Raw genomic sequence first — 18,064 nt, 5'->3', positions numbered from 1 at the left:
TCATTCCCCTTGGCAAAGTCAAGAATGGATGATGGTGAATGTCGGCAGTGACAAGATGAGTGATTTGGATCTGAAACGGACTACACAGTGTTCTGATGAAAGCAAATTGAATTGTGGTGTTTAAGGGACTTGAAAGGAAAGTATTCACAGGACTGTAGGGAGTCAGTCGATTTGTTGTACTTACTGGGTAGCATTTGCATAGAATTGGGACTGTTAACAGTCCAAATGGTCTCCTGTGCGGTAATGATTGAGAATATATTGGTGATGGCCAACAACCTTTGAATATGGCATCAGACTGCTTATTAACTGGGCATCATGGCTTACTGCTTCAAGTATTTGGCCTGCCTGCATGGCACATTCCACCAATAGTTTCAGATTGGTTGTTACCTGCAATGTCCTCTGACTCAAACACTTGCTATGGAAGAAATGTAGGCATTGTTTATCATAGCACATTGCTTCCAGGGTCCAGTACATTGGATTGCTTTCATTAGAGGCTCTGTAGATGACTACAGTGTTGTGCTATTTCACCCACTTCCATTCCCATACACCCAAAACTCTTAGCCTTGAGAGGTCCGTAGGGGTTGGGCGCTGAGGCCGTTACTCTACACGTTGTATATTAATGATTTGGACGAGGGGATTGAAGGTTTCGTGGTAAAGTTTGCGGATGATACAAAGATAGGTGGAAGGGCAGGTAGTCTGGAGAAAGCAGTGACTCTGCAGAAGGACTTGGACAGGTTGGGAGAGTGGGCAGAGAAGTAGCAGATGGAACATAGTGTAGCAAAGTGTGGAGTCATGCATTTTGGTAGTAAGGTCACATTTGGAATATTGTGAGCAATTTTGGGGACCATATCTGAGGAAGGATGTGCTGACTATGGAGAGGGTCCAGAGGAGGTTTACAAGAATGATCCCAGGAATGAGTAGGTTAACTTATGATGAGCTTTTGTCGGCACTGGGCCTGTACTCGCTTGAGTTTAGAAGAATGAGGGGGGACCTGATTGAAATATCCAGAGTAGTGAAAGGCTTGGATAGAGTAGATGTGGAGAGGATGTTTCCACTAGTGGGAGAGTCTAGGACTAGAGGTCATAGCCTCTGAATTAGGAAGGATATGAAGAGAAATGTCTTTAGTCGGAAGGCGGTGAATCTGGAATTCTTTGCCACCGAAGGCTGTGGAGGCCAAGTCATTTGATATTTTTAAGGCAGAGATAGATAGATTTTTCATTAGTACGTGTGTCAGAGGTTATGGGGAGAAGGCAGGAGAATGGGGTTAGGAGGGAGAGATAGATCAGCCATGATTGAATGGCGCTGCAGGGGTAGGTGTGGCTAAATGTTGCTGAAATGAATGCAAAGCCTGCTTCACAAAGTGTCTCTGAGAGAGTATGGGATGCATAGGAACCTCTTGGAGTAAGGTTAAACTTCGGATGGGGATTCAAGGAAACAACAAATCTGTGCAGAGGAGCAAAGGAGTGAGCAAGGTACAGAAGGTTGATGAAAGGTGAGAAAGTGGGGCAAGACCTGCTATGGTGATCTCTGTTTTACACAAACTATCCTCACAATCTGACCTCTGGAAGTATTGGGCTTGGAGGATCACCAGCATCTCCTTCTCTCCACTAAATTGGAAATCAGTACAAATTTGCTTGCAGGTTCCAGGCTTTGCTGTGATGAGCACAGAATGATGGGTGAAGAGAACCAGAGTTTTGGAGATGAGCTACAGTTGAGAGCTCGGCGAAAGTGTCCAGGAAGGCATTAGCTGTTGGTGTTAGTGGACAGTCCTGAGGGTGTGGAATCCCTTCTTAGAACACAGGACAGTTGTCAACATTGTAGGAAGGAACTACAGATGCTGGTTTAAACCGAAGATAGATGGAAAATGCTGGAGTAACTCAGTGGGACATGCAGCATCTCTGGAGAGAAGGAATGGATAACGTTTCGGGTCGAAACCTGAAGTCTGATGAAGGGTCTCGATCCAAAACGTCACCCGTTCCTTCTCTCCAGAGTTGTCAAGCATTTTAAGTCTATCTACAGTTGTGACCTATGGTTTAACCATAGCCAAGAGCCTGGGAATGTGGTATGTTGGTGATCTGTGATTGTCTCTGGTTAATCTTCTCTTTGGAAGTCCTTCCTGCTCAAAACCTTGCTTTTGCTTGAGCATCATCTTAGTTGTGTGTTTTACTTGGAGTTTTGTATTATTATAGATAAGAGAGTGGACATTTGGCCCTTCAGGTAATGCCAGTTTAGTGTGACTATATTGAAAAGCAAACAATTGGGTTGGTTAGAGTGATAAAGCGTGGAAACAGGCCCTTTGGCCCAACTTGCCCGCGTTTGGTCCATTTCCCTCCAAACCTGTCCTATCCATGTAGTCACTCGTGCTAAACAGGACAATTGCTTTGGAATATAGTGTTACAGTTACAGAGAAAATGTATATACCAATACCAAGTGCAGATTTTAAAATGCAACGGCTGCCATGAGGTAGATGGCAAATTGGAAATTCGTCCACGGTATATGTGAAGTCCATTCAGTAGCCTGATAACAACGGGGAAGAAGCTGTTCCTGAATCTAGTGGTACTTGCTTTCATGTTTCTGTAACTTCTGCCTGACGGGAGAGTGGAGGTGGGAATAACCAGGGTGTGAGTGGTCCTTGATTATATTGGCTGCTTTCCCGAGGCAGTGTGAAGTGTAGATGGTGTGGATGATGGGGAGCCTGGTCTGTGTGATAGACCGGGCTGCGACTCTGTAATGTATTGGGTTATCAATCCAAGCGGATGCATCCGGATAAGATGCTTTCTACGGTACATCTGGAAGTTGGTGATGCTGAATTTCCTCCGTTTTCTAAGGAAGTAGAGGTGTTGCTTTCATGGCCCTAGCGTGAATGTGGACAGATTGTTGGTGATATTTGCTTGGCCCTTGATGAATTAACTTCAGAGTTCTTTTGCTGCGGTAGACTAATGCAGATTGTCCAATTACTGCCAATTTAAAGGTACAGTGTTGTGGAGTCTTTGACCAAAGCTGACTTTTCATGCTATTTGGGCTGAATTTGAACTGGGTCACTGAGGTGAAAGGGCAACTTGTTTCTGGATATCCTTCTTGCATTTACTCTCGGGTAATGGCAGGTTTGCTGCAGCTGGTTCATACACCATCAGGTAGGTGTACCATTGTGATGATCTGTCTGCAATATATTTATTCTCGCCACTACTGACAAAGTGGCAGTAGTACAACAAGCTGAAATTGAATTAGCAAATTCTGCCTCAGTACAATTCAACTAATTTAAAAATAACAGTGGACAATACTCTGCCCATCGGAGTGTGGTCCACAGGTGGAGGTTCAAAGGTGGTGCTGTGATCCTCAGTGTTTGAAGGTACCGTGAACCGTCCCTGGGACAAACAGCTGCAATTCACAGACTGGCAGAGAGAGAGCAACATGTGATCACTCTGTTTGGGATCCTTTACTGATCCTGGTTTGGGCTCCATTGTCCTGGTGCACAAAGCAGCTCCGTGGCACTGTTGAGCTTTCTCCTGCTTGCACACACGGTCCCTGTCAAAAGTCTATGCCAACCCAGGCATGTGTGAGGAATCCCACAGCTCAAACAGGTACAACCTGGTCTGAGTTCCAGAACCACACTGAACGGTGTGGAGGCCAGGCGTGGAAATGAAAGAGAAATGACGAGAAGTGGGCATGAAGGTAAGCAAGTCCGGCGTATGTTTTGTGTGGATGTATAATCACCCTGGAGCTGTGGGCAGGGGGTGGCTGAGAGGGGTTTGCGATGGCCATTGGGGACTTTAGCTCTTAGTGAATGGGATGGTGTTGGAGGAGGGGCCTGGGGTGATGGTTCGGGGGCTGCAGTGGTGGAGAACGTGCAGGGGAGGGTGGTAGCGGTTGTTAAAGAGGGTGGATACCTTAAGGAGGGGGGACATTGGGGATAGCCTGCCCTAGTGATGGGGAGCATGCATTGGGCCACGGTGGCTGGTCATTGGGATATCGAGACGTGCGGGTGGATGGGAGGGGTGTAGACACGAGGGGCCGGTGGGAAATGTTGGGCTTTACACAATATCAGCTGCCAGGTTGTGCTGAGGCCTGATTGTGCACGAACACTGAACCTATTGCCTCCACGCAGAGTACGAGAAGGCCCAGTCCTCGCAAGATGCCGTTTCCTCCATGAATCTCTTCGACCTCGGTGGCCAGTTCCTCCGTGTGGGGAAAGCGGTGACCCCTCCGATGCCGCTGATGACGCCTGCCGCACCTGGTGGATTGCCTCCTGCCGCAGCGGTTGCTGCTGCTGCAGCAACAGCCAAGATCACAGCTCAGGTTGGTGCAGGCTGCTGGCTCAGCAGGCTGCCGTCAGCTGGCTAGCTACCTGTTAGCATGGCCCCCCCAACCAAACCTGCTCTGTTTCAACCAGGTGTAGGGGGAATGATCAGACAGAGAATTCAACTGTCCTGTGGTGTGCGAGAGGTTGCCACTCCTGCAAATGATGATCAACAAGCTCCCTGGTTGAGTATTTACAGACTGGAGTTCCTGTAAATGGGGGAAAAATGCCAGAAGGAACCTTTCAGATTATGATTCATAAATGTTTCATGAGGCAGAGTGAAGCAAGCGTTCAACAGATTGATTCCTGAGATTGCAGCTTTGTCATATTGGAAGAGATTAAGCAGACTGCTGTTTCCTGATACGTTTAGAACATAGACTGGTACAGCAGTGGATCCGGCCCTTCGACCCACAATACCTTCAGGGACAGATCATGATGCCAGATAAACAATTGCCTGCTTGCAATCCAAACCCCCTCCATTCCTGATATCCATGTGCCTATCTAAAAGCCTCTTAAATGTTACAAATGCCACTGCCCCAGTCGGGCAAGATAGTGGACAAGGTGGTTAAAGGTCCGCCACTTTTCCTGACTGGGAGATGTCAATGTTTCACTCATTAGTGGAATCGGAGAAATCCTGGACCGTTCAAGTCTCGAGTGTTTAAATGTCATATGTACCGATGACTGCACAATGAAATTCATGCTTACGGCAGCTTAACAGTCCCGTAAACATGATAAAACGCAGATACATATATATATATATATATAATAATCAAATAATACAATAATCAGTAATATTGGGTAACTGAAGTCCATAGTGCAACCAAAGACAGTTACTGTTTCGGCTGAACTACAGCTCGTTCCAGTAACTTTGCAATGTTGACACTGGTGTTGAAAATTGGCACTCAATAATAACACTGAGGCAGTATTTTATGCAGACTGTCCTTCTGCTTCTGTATATACCTGTTAATATTTTCTCCTAATATTGGTCTCCTTTCTTGCCTGCAGGAGGCTGTGGCTGGAGCAGCAGTGCTTGGTGTTAGTGGTCTCTCAGCGCCAGGTCTGGTTACTCCAGCACTTACCCTTGCTCAACCGCTGGGAGGGTTGCCACAAGCTGTTATGGCAGCTCAGGCCCCAGGTGTCATAACAGGTCAGTCACGCATGGAGGTACAGTGCAGGCAGCAGGGGAAGGTGATCGGGAAGCTGGTTATAGCAATATTCATGCACTGGTTGCCCAGTCTGCAGAAGGAGTCCCCCTCCAATCATTGGTATCTCCATTCTAGAGATGGGCAAATGCAATGTAACATTAATGTTCGCCACAAAATGCTGGAGTAACTCAGCACGACAGGCAGCATCTCTGGATAGAAGGAATGGGTGACATTTCTGGTTGAGACCCTTCTTCGGACACTTCTTAACCCGAAATGTCACCCATTCCTTTTATCCAGAGATGCTGCCTGTCCCGCTGAATTACTCCAGCATTTTGTATCAAAGCAGCATCTGCAATTTATTCTGTAACAGTGATGTTGCTGTATGGGTATCGAGAGACTTGCCTCATTGATTCCACCTCACCTAGGAAGTGAATCATAAAACCACTGGCTTCTCGTACACTCTGGCTCACCAATCAACTTGTTATTCGGCTCTCCACACCTGGTCTGGTCTATGTGTGACTGCAGACCCACATCATAACTGGTCACTAAACACCAGCCTTCACCAACTGATGTTGATTGTCCTGGATGATACAACGATGAAGCCATGGGCTGTTGTGGCACCATAGATGGTGTAACTGTGTGTGTGGACTGTGGTAACACTGTCCGCAAAGACCACTCCACAGGCCATTTCTGTTGCCTGATCCCTTTCCATCAAACTCACCCACTCCTTCCAAAACAAACCCCCCATGCATTTCAAATGCCCTATCTTGCAATGGCAGTGTCTCATTCCCCAACCAGAACTAGGAGTAAATGTGGGTGCCATGTCCTTTGTGGGAACGACCATCCCTTTGTCCTTTGTTGGAACGACCATCCCTTTGTCCTTTGTGGGAACGACCAAATTGGGACGGGCAAGTTAATGAAGTGTGTGTGGACTTGCCTTTTGGGACCAGTGACCACAATTCGATTAAGTCTAAGATAGTTATGGATAGGGACGGAGAGGGTCCACGTGCTAAAATGCTCAACTGGGGTAAGGCCAACTTTGAGGGTATGAGAGAAGGTCTCACTCAAGTTGACTGGAGGTTATCTGGGGGGGGAAGGAACAACGGCCAAGTGGGATGTTTTTAAAAGTGTACCGAAGAAAGCTCAGGATGTGTACGTCCTCATTAGAGTGAAGAGCAAAGCAGGTAAATGTAAGGAAGCTTGGCTGACGAGGGAAATTGAGACATTAGTCAAAAACAAGAAGGATGCATAGGACAGGTATGGGCAGCTGGGATCAAGTGCATCCCTGGAGGAGTTTCGGGAACTAAGGAGTAAACTTAAAAAGGAAATCAGAAAGGCAAAAAGGGGCCAGGAGATAGCTCTGGCGGGTAGCATTATGGACAATCCCAAAAGATTTTGTAAATACACTCGACCCGTTGTGTCCCGTCACCTCAACGCGCGGTTGCGGGGGGGGGGGTTGTGGGGTCACACACACACTAACTACCCCCCACACACACACTAACCACTCCCCTTGATATTATATGAACATTATTCATTGGCTCCTTTTACCCCATCCCCGCCATATCCACTGACGCATAGCCCCCAACTCGCAGGCGCGTCTAGAGAGGAAGGGGGGTAGAGAGTGAGGGCAGAGAGAGAGGGGGCAGAGACAGAGAGAGAGGGGAGGAGAGAGCGACAGGTGCAGAGACTGAGAGACGGGGCAGACAGGGAGAGGGGGGGGAAGGGACGGGGAGAGGTATGGGGTAGGAGAGGGGTAGGGGGAGAGAGGAGGGGGGGAGAGAAAGAGGAGGAGGGGAGCGGGCTAGCAGCTCGTGGGGGGGTGGCGGCGGCGGCAGCAGCTCGCAGGGGGGCGTCACTCGCAGCGCAGACGCAGCACTCAGTGCCATTGTGACGTCATCAGCCAGAGCCGCTGGGTTTCTATTTTCAGACATTTCAGATTTGTGAACATTTTCATAAATAACTCAAGCAATAATGCATGAATTTTTCAGATAAGACAATTTTGGATTCCACGGGATAAAACTCTACAGGAATATGTAATAAATTTCCTGTTCGCGCGTCGTTTTTTCAAATAGATGTGAACACACACAAACAAATAAATATACACACACACACATACACGGAATCAAAGCGGTCACCTCTGCGTGGAGCCACAGGAGATGGGCAAGGTACAAAATGAGTATTTCTCCTCTGTATTTACATAGACAATAGGTGCAGGAGTAGGCCATTCAGCTCTTCGAGCCAGCACCGCCATTCAGTGTGATCATGGCTGATCATTTACAATCAATACCCCATTCCTGCCTTCTCCCCATACCCCCTTGATTCCGCGAGCCCTAAGAGCTCTATCTAACTCTCTTTTGAATTTATGCAGTGAATCAGCCTCCACTGCCTTCTGAGGCAGAAAATTCCACAAATTCACAACTCTGTGTAAAAAAGTTTTTCCTCATCTGTTTTAAATGGCCTACCCCTTATTCTTAAACTGCGGCCCCTGGTTCTGGACTCCCCCAACATCGGGAACATATTTCCTGCATCCACCGTATGTGTTTCTATACGATACCCTCTCATCCTTCTAAATTCTAGTGAATACAAGCCCAGTCTCTCCATTCTTTCATCATATGACAGTCCCGGGAATTAACTTTGTGAACCTACGCTGCATTCCCTCAATAGCAAGAATGTCCTTCCTTAAATTAGAAGATCAAAACTGCACTGCACACAATACTCCAGGTGCATTCTCACCAGGGCACTGTACAACTGCAGAAGGAGCTCTTTGCTCCTATACTCCTCTCGTTATGAAGGTCAACATGCCATTACCTTCTTCACTGCCTGTTGTACCTGCATGCTTACTTTCATTGACTGATGTACAAGGACGGGTAGACACAAAATGCTGGAGCAACTCAAGACCGAGGAGAAAGACAATAGAACGGAGGAATTTGTAGCAGTCACTGGAAGTCTTGAGAGCAGTCAGGGTCACTGTCGAAGACGTACTGAAGGTACTGCCGTGCTTGAAGGTAGACAAATCTCCAGGGCGTGATCAGATATATCCGAGGACATTGCGAGAAGCTAGAGTGGAAATTGCGGAAGCCCTGGTTGAAGTTTATGTGTCGTCCTTAAATACAGGAGAGGTGCCGGAAGACTGGAGGGTGGCAAATGTTGTGCCTCGTTTCAAGATGGGGTGCAGGGAAAATGCTGGGAACTATAGGTGGTGAGCTTAACATCTGTAGTTGGTAGGTTACTGGAGAGTATTCTGAGGGATAGGTTATGTAGGCATTTGGATGGGCAAGGGCTGATTAGAGATAGTCAGCATGGTTTTGTACGTGGGAGGTCGTGTCTCACAAGTCTGATTGATCTTTTTGAAGACGTGACCAAAAAGGTTGATGAGGGCAGAGCTGTAGGTGTTGTGTACATGGACTTCAGTAAGGTGTTCGACAAGGTTCCGCATGGTAGGCTGCTCTGGAAGGTTAGATCGCATGGGATCCAAGGAGAGATAGCTGAATGGATAGAAAATTGGCTCCATGGAAGGAAGCAGAGGGTGATGGTGGAAGGTTGCTTCTTGGACTGGAGGCCTGTGACTAGTGGTGTGCATCAGGGTTCGGTGTTGGGCCCGTAACTGTTTGTCATCTACATCAATGATTTGGATGAGAACATACAGGGCAAGATTAGCAAGTTTGCTGATGTTACAAAAGTTAGTGGTTTTGCAGATAGTGAAGATGGTTGTGAACAAATGCAGCAGGATCTGGATTGATTGGACAGGTGGGTGTAGGAATAGTTGATGGAATTTAATACAGAAAAGTATGAGGTGTTACATTTTGGGACGTCGAACAAGGGCAGGACCTACACAGTGAATGGTAGTGTTGTAGAGAAGAGGAATCTAGGAGTACAGGTGAATGGTTCCTTGAAGGTTGAGTCGCAGGTAGATAATGTGGTCAAAAAGGCTTTTAGCACTGACCTTGGTAGACTGGGTGGTCAAAAAGGCTTTTTTCGCACATTGGCCTTCATCAGTCAGAGTATAGAAGTTGGGAGGTCATGTTGCAGTTGTATAAGACGTTGGTGAAACTGCATTTAGAATATTATGTTCAGTTTTGGGCACCATGTTATGGGAACGATATTGTTAAACTTGAAAGGGTTCAGAAAAGATTTACAAGGATGTTGCCAGGACTAGAGGGTGTGAGCTATAGGGAGAGGTTGAGTAGGCTGGGTCTCTATTCCATGGAGTGCAGGAAGATGAAGGGTGATCTTATAGAGGTGTACAAAATCATGAGAGGAATAGATCGGGTAGATGCACAGAGTCTCTTGTCCAGAGTAGGGATCGAGGAACAGAGGACATAGGTACAAGGTGAAGGGGAAAATATTTAATAGAAATCCGAGGGGTAACTTTTTCACACAAAGGGTGGTGGGTGTATGGAACAAGCTGCCAGAGGAGGTAGTTGAGGCTGGGACTATCCCATCATTTAAGAAACAGTTAGACAGGTACATGGATAGGACAGGTTTGGAAGGATATGGACCAAGCGCAGTCAAGTTGGACTAGTGTCGCTGGGGCATTGTTGGCCGGTGTGGGCCAGTTGGGCCGAAGGGCCTGTTTCCACACTATCACTGTGACACTATATTATAGGTAGGTTGAACGATTGAGTGAAAACATAACAAAGGATTCAATGTGGGGAAGTGAGAGGTCACGGACTTTGGCAGGGAGAATTAAAAGGCAGAATCTTATCTGATGTAGCAGGGAAACAGGCCCTTCGACACACCGAGTCCACGCCTACCACAATCTCCACACACTAACACTGTCCTACACACAATAGGGACAATTTTATCGAAGCCAATTAACCTACAAACCTGTACTTCTTTGGAATGTGGGAGGAAACTGGAGCACATGGAGGTCAACCTATGCACGTCATGGAGAGAACGTACAGACTCTGTACAGGCAGTACCCGTGGTCAGGATGGAACCTGGATCTCTGGGTAAGGCAGTGACTCTCCTGCTGCACCACTGTGCTGCCTTTAGTGCATGAGTCAGACAAGATTAGCAGGCAGGTTCAACAAGGGTTATTCATAGTGGAGTGGCTTTATATTTGCCAAGAGGTTAAAGATAAAGAATAGGGTGGTTGTGTTACAGTGTACATGGTTTTGGTGAGGTCACATCTGGAGCACTGCTCAGTTTTGATTTCCTTACCTAATGAAAGGTAATAGCATAGGAGGCAATCCAAAGGATATTCACCAGGCTAATTACTGGAATTAGAGGGCTGTCCTTTCAAGAGACACTGATTGGATCTGCATTCTTTAAAAGGTAGAAGAAAGGTGACCTTCAAATATATATGATCCCCAGGGGGCTTGACAGGATAGATGTTGAGATGTTTCCACTAGTGGGAGAGACAAAAAAATAATATTGTTTCTAAAGAACTCGTGATTGGGACATGGATAGGAAAAGTGTAAAGGGCCAATCCCAGGCCAATGGGATTAATAAAGGTGGGCATCTTGATCAGCATGGATGAGATGGGCTGAAGGGCCTGTTTCGCTACTCTACAAATCTATTTCACTGAGGTGCATTGACTTTTATTCTCAGGGAGGCAAAATTGGAACACTTTCCCTGACTGGTGGAGTCGGATCAATGGATTTATATCTGAAAAGATATATACCTCAAATCCAAGAGAGTCAGGGGTTGGAAGTTAGTGGAGTGGTTATTACCAGGGAGAAGATGCTTTGGAAGCTGGAAGGGCTGAAGGTGGATAAGTCACTGCACCCTAGGGTTCTAAAAGAGGTGGCTTTAGAGATTGTGGAGGCATTGACAGTGGTATTGCAAGAATCACTAGAGACAGAGGTCCCAGATGATTGGAAAATTGCCAATATTATCCTGCAGCACAAGAAGGGAGCAAAGCAGAATAGTGGGAACTATGGCCGGTTAGTCTGACTTCGATGGTTACTGACTTCGAGTCCAGTATAAAGGATGAGGTTACGAAGTACTTAGAAGTTCACGATAAAATAGGCTGAAGTCAGAATGGTTTTGTGAAGCGGAGGCCTTACTTGACAAATTTGCTGGAATTCTTTAAAGAAGTAAATAGCAGGACAGATAAAGGAGAGTCAGTAGAAGTTGTTTACTTAGATTTTCAAAAGCCTTTGATAAGGTGCCACACGTGAGGCTGCTCAGGAAGATGAGAGCCCACGGTATCGAAAGGGCAGATACAAGCATGGATATCAGGTTGGCTGGATGGCAGAAGACAAAGAGTGATAATAAAGTGGGCTTTTTATGGTTGGCCGCCAGTGACTGGCGGAGTTCCGCATGGCTCAGTGCTGGGGCCGCTACTCTTCACGTTGTATATTAATGATTTTGATGAGGGGATTGAAGGTTTTGTGGCCAAGTTTGCGAATAATAAGAAAAAAGATGGAGGGGCAGATAGTGTAGGGAAAGCAGGGACTGCATAAGGACTTGGACAGGTTTGGAGAGTGGGCAGAGATGGAATATAGTGTAGCAAAGTGTGGGGTCATGCATTTTGGTAGTAGGAATAAAGGCGGAGACTATTTTCTAAATGGGGCGAGAATCCAGATATCGGAGATGCAAAGGGACTTGGGAGTGCTGGTGCAGGATTCCCAAATAGTTAATTTGCAAGTCAAATCAATAAAGGATGAGGTTGCAGAAGGCAAACGCAATGCTAGCATTTATTTCAAGAGGGCTAGAATACAAAAACAGGGATGTCATGCGAAGGCGCACGTAAGGCCACATTTGGAATATTGTGAGCAATTTTGGGCACCATATCTGAGGAAGGATGTGCTGGCTCTGGAGAGGATCCAGAGGAGGTTTACAAGAATGATCCCAGAATGAGTTGGTTTAACATATGATGAGCGTTTGTCGGCAATGGGCCTGTGCTCGCTGGAGTTTTGAAGAATGAGGGGGAAACATACAGAATAGTGAAAGGCTTGGATAGAGTGGATGTGGAGAGCATGTTTCGACTAGTGGGGGAGTGTAGGACTCGAGGTCGTAGCCTCAGAATTAAACGGTCCTTTTAGGAAGGAGATGAGACATTTCTTTAGTCAGAGAGTGGTGAATCGGTGGAATTCTTTGCCACAGAAAGCTGTAGAGGCCAAGTCAGTGGATATTTTTAAGGCAGAGATAGATAATTTTTTGATTGGTACGGGTGACTGGTTGTGGGGAGAAGGCAGGAGAATGAGGTTAGGGAGAGATGAATGGCAGAGTGAACTTGATTGAATGGTGTAGACGATGGGCCAAATGGCCTAATTCTACTCTTATCACATGACCGTATGATCTTATATAAGGTGGAAATAGATAAATATTTGAAAGTTCGAAGAATTGAATTTAGTTTAGAGATACTTCTTGGAAATAGGCACTTCATCAAACCGGGTCCACACCATCCATCGATCACCAGTTCACACTAGTTCTACCATTTCCCATTTTCTCATCCATTCCGTACATACTGGGGCTATTTACAGAGGGCCAATTAACCTACAAAGTAGCACGTCTTTGGGATGTGGGAGGAAACCTGAGCACCCAGAGGAAACCCATGTGTTGTTAGTTTAGTTTATTGTCACGGGTACAGTGAAAACTTTTTGTTGCGTGTTATCTAGTCAGCAGAAAGACGATACATCATTACAATCGAGCCATTTACAGTGTATAGATACATGATAAGGAAATAAAGTTTAGTGCATGGTAAAGCCAGCAACGTCCGATCACGGATAGTCCAAGGATCACCAAAGAGGTAGATAGTAGTTCAGCACTGCTCTCTGGTTGTGGTAGGATGATTCAGTGGCCTAGTTATGGTGAATTTGCAAACTCCACACAGTCAGCAACTGAAGCCAGGATTGAACGTACTCTCTGGCACCGAGTGGCAGCAGCTCTACCAGCAATTTTTGTGTTGTTAGCCTGTGAAGTGTTGACAGTGAGGTACCTTGTCTCCTCCAGGTGTGACTCCAGCGCGTCCGACCGTGTCATTGCCAGTGACCATCCCACAGGTGGGGGTGGTTAACCCCGTACTTGCCATACCTCCAGCAATTAGCGGCGCTGCAGAAGTCAAGAAAGAAGATGAAGAAAAATTGCTGGATACTGAGCGTCTGGAGATGCTCAGCGAACAGGAGCACATGAGCATTTCGGGCAGCAACGCTAGGCACATGGTGATGCAGAAGCTGCTTCGCAAGCAGGAGGTAAGCAACAGTGCCGTCATCTCAGGCAGGCTAGCATGTGAAGAAAGGGTATTAAGCCTCCTTTATAAAAGGCATTGATTAAGTCCTAAAAAGACGCACAGTGCTGGGCTAACTCAGCGGGTCAGGTGGCTAACAGTTTAGCTCAGGACTGGGCATTGGCTGGATTTGCTGCTCAGTTCTGGACACTGCCTTACTTTGGGAAACATTAGTCTTGGAGAGAACTCAAAAGTTTAATTTACGAGTGTACAAACTGTCCTTGCACGTTGAGTACAAGATACTATCTGAATTGCTCGATTTGGAAGATGACAAAATTTACCAGGAGAGATGTGATGGCATCTTGAAATTGGAAACAGTGGAATTCTGGTCTATCCTTTCCCAAATTTCATGTATACATAGTGTAAAGCTTGATTTGTACGTTATTGAGTCAAATCATGCTGCAGGTGTACTAAAGATCTGGAACAGCACGCAGAATTGCCATGTTCCGACACCAACTTCCAACACAACTTCCAAATCAACAAAAAGTCCAATTTTGGCCCAAGGAAATGTGCAACGTCTTAAGGCTGGAAGTGGTGGGGGTACAGGATGGGTGCAGTAGTGTGCGCCTGGCCCAGCGCCATGCCATTGGTTCTTTCCACTGCGGCTCCATGCATCTGCCGCAGGCTGCGCTTCATCCTCTCACTCACTCCCCCGCCCGGCTGCTGTAGGGCCTCCCGTGGCCATCTCCACCAACACCACCGCCCACCACCACCCCAAACCTCCACCAACACCACCACCCCAAACCTCCACCAATACCATCGCCAACACCGCCACCGGCCACCACCAACACCGCAAACCTCCCGCAGCATCTCCACCAACACAACCGCCCACTACCACCGCAAACCTCCCACCAACACTATAAACCTTCCACCCACACCGCCAACCTCCTGCGGCCACCTCCACCAACACCGCAAACGTCCCGCGGCCACCTCCACCTCCACCACCAACCTCCCGCGGCCACCTCCACCAACCTCCCGCGGCCACCTCCACCAACCTCCCGCGGCCACCTCCACCAACCTCCCGCGGCCACCTCCACCAACACCACCAACCTCCCGCGGCCACCTCCACCAACACCACCAACCTCCCGCGGCCACCTCCACCAACCTCCCGCGTCCACCTCCACCAACACCACCAACCTCCCGCGGCCACCTCCACCTCCACCGCCAACCTCCCGCGGCCACCTCCACCAACATCCCACGGCCACCTCCACCAACACCACCAACCTCCCGCGGCCACCTCCACCACCAACATCCCACGGCCACCTCCACCAACACCACCAACCTCCCGCGGCCAACACCACCAACATCCCACGGCCACCACCACCACCAACACCACCAACCTCCCGCGGCCACCACCACCTCCACCAACACCACCAACCTCCCGCGGCCACCACCACCTCCACCAACACCGCCAACCTCCCGCGGCCACCACCACCTCCACCAACACCGCCAACCTCCCGCGGCCACCTCCACCAACCTCCCGCGGCCACCTCCACCAACACCACCTCCACCAACACCACCAACCTCCCGCGGCCACCTCCACCACCAACATCCCGCGGCCACCTCCACCAACACCGCCAACCTCCCGCGGCCACCTCCACCAACACCACCAACCTCCCGCGGCCACCTCCACCAACCTCCCGCGGCCACCTCCACCTCCACCACCAACCTCCCGCGGCCACCTCCACCAACACCACCAACCTCCCGCGGCCACCTCCACCACCAACCTCCCGCGGCCACCTCCACCAACACCACCAACCTCCCGCGGCCACCTCCACCTCCACCACCAACCTCCCGCGGCCACCTCCACCAACACCGCCAACCTCCCGCGGCCACCTCCACCAACATCCCACGGCCACCTCCACCACCACCACCAACACCACCAACCTCCCGCGGCCACCTCCACCAACACCACCAACATCCCACGGCCACCTCCACCACCACCACCAACACCACCAACCTCCCGCGGCCAACACCACCAACATCCCACGGCCACCTCCACCACCACCACCAACACCACCAACCTCCCGCGGCCACCACCACCTCCACCAACAACCTCCCGCGGCCACCTCCACCAACCTCCCGCGGCCACCACCACCTCCACCAACACCACCAACCTCCCGCGGCCACCTCCACCTCCACCACCAACCTCCCGCGGCCACCTCCACCAACCTCCCGCGGCCACCTCCACCAACACCACCAACCTCCCGCGGCCACCACCAACACCACTAACCTCCCGCGGCCACCTCCACCTCCACCACCAACCTCCCGCGGCCACCTCCACCAACACCGCCAACCTCCCGCGGCCACCTCCACTAACATCCCACGGCCACCTCCACCACCACCACCAACACCACCAACCTCCCGCGGCCACCTCCACCAACCTCCACCAACCTCCCGCGGCCACCTCCACCAACACCAACACCACTAACCTCCCGCGGCCACCTCCACCAACCTCCACCAACCTCCACCAACCTCCCGCGGCCACCTCCACCACCAACATCCCGCGGCCACCTCCACCAACACCAACACCACTAACCTCCCGCGGCCACCTCCACCAACACCACCAACCTCCCGCGGCCACCTCCACCAACACCACCAACCTCCCGCGGCCACCTCCACCACCAACATCCCGCGGCCACCTCCACCAACACCGCCAACCTCCCGCGGCCACCTCCACCACCACCACCAACCTCCCGCGGCCACCTCCACCAACCTCCCGCGGCCACCTCCACCAACCTCCCGCGGCCACCTCCACCTCCACCACCAACCTCCCGCGGCCACCTCCACCTCCACCTCCACCTCCACCACCAACCTCCCGCGGCCACCTCCACCAACCTCCCGCGGCCACCTCCACCAACACCGCCAACCTCCCGCGGCCACCTCCACCACCACCACCAACCTCCCGCGGCCACCTCCACCAACCTCCCGCGGCCACCTCCACCAACCTCCCGCGGCCACCTCCACCTCCACCTCCACCTCCACCACCAACCTCCCGCGGCCACCTCCACCAACCTCCCGCGGCCACCTCCACCAACACCGCCAACCTCCCGCGGCCACCTCCACCTCCACCACCAACCTCCCGCGGCCACCTCCACCTCCACCTCCACCAACACCACCAACCTCCCGCGGCCACCTCCACCACCACCAACACCACTAACCTCCCGCGGCCACCTCCACCACCAACCTCCCGCGGCCACCTCCACCAACACCACCAACATCCCGCGGCCACCTCCACCACCACCAACAACCTCCCGCAGCCACCTCCACCAACACCACCAACCTCCCGCGGCCACCACCACCTCCACCAACACCGCCAACCTCCCGCGGCCACCTCCACCAACACCACCAACATCCCGCGGCCACCACCACCTCCACCAACACCGCCAACCTCCCGCGGCCACCTCCACCAACATCCCGCGGCCACCTCCACCAACACCACCGCCACCAACCTGCCATGGCCACCTCCACCAACACCACCAACCTCCCGCGGCCACCTCCACCAACACCACCAACCTCCCGCGGCCACCTCCACCACCAACCTCCCGCGGCCACCTCCACCAACACCACCAACATCCCGCGGCCACCACCACCTCCACCAACACCGCCAACCTCCCGCGGCCACCTCCACCAACCTCCCGCGGCCACCTCCACCAACACCACCAACCTCCCGCGGCCACCTCCACCACCAACCTCCCACGGCCACCTCCACCTCCACCACCAACCTCCCGCGGCCACCTCCACCAACACCACCAACCTCCCGCGGCCACCTCCACCTCCACCACCAACCTCCCGCGGCCACCTCCACCACCAACCTCCCGCGGCCACCTCCACCAACACCACCAACCTCCCGCGGCCACCTCCATCAACCTCCCGCGGCCACCTCCACCAACACCACCAACCTCCCGCGGCCACCACCACCAACCTCCCGCGGTCACCGCCACCAACACCGCAAACGTCCCGCGGCATCTCCGCCCACCATCACCGCTGCTCTATGCAGCTGCCGAAGGCTGCGCTTCATCCGCTCGTTCACTCGCTTTCTCGCCCGGCTGCTACAGGGCCTTCCGCGGCCACCTATGCCAACGCCATCGCCCACGACCACCGCATACGTGCAGCAAGCCCCTTCACTTCCATGCGCCAAGTCTGCCATGTCCTGTATACTGAGCCAATCACAGAACTTTGGGTTTTTTCCTGGGCATAGGAAGCAAGTTAGTGGGCTGTTCAACGCCACTGACTCCCCCTCACCTACTGCTGCTCGCTTTGTGTAGCTTTCAATACTGAGATTTATTGGGAAAAGTGCGTAAAGGTAAGAGCTAAATGGTATGCCAGCAACAGAATTAGATGTTAGCGTGGGGTCGCACCTTTTCCTGTGTTCTAGGGCTGGGTGGGATGCTGCATCAGCTCTGTGTCACAGGCAGTACAGCCGAGAGTAACTGAGCTGCTTGT

General features: G+C 50.9%; 1 protein-coding gene across 2 annotated transcripts in view; it reads left to right on the top strand.

The window, feature by feature from the left end:
• Positions 1–18,064, top strand: part of puf60 (poly(U) binding splicing factor 60) — a 64,939-nt gene that overhangs the window by 45,939 nt on the left and 936 nt on the right. For both annotated transcript variants that reach the window (XM_033040613.1, XM_033040622.1), the window contains 3 exons: positions 4,106–4,296; positions 5,303–5,444; positions 13,345–13,583. In XM_033040613.1, the coding sequence (XP_032896504.1) occupies positions 4,106–4,296; positions 5,303–5,444; positions 13,345–13,583 (572 nt within the window). The remainder of the gene's footprint in view (positions 1–4,105; positions 4,297–5,302; positions 5,445–13,344; positions 13,584–18,064) is intronic.

Source organism: Amblyraja radiata, chromosome 2 (genome assembly GCF_010909765.2).
Source record: "Amblyraja radiata isolate CabotCenter1 chromosome 2, sAmbRad1.1.pri, whole genome shotgun sequence".
Lineage (NCBI taxonomy): Eukaryota > Metazoa > Chordata > Chondrichthyes > Rajiformes > Rajidae > Amblyraja > Amblyraja radiata.
Note: the sequence above shows the minus strand (reverse complement) of the source record. Positions and strands in the feature narration are given on the sequence as shown.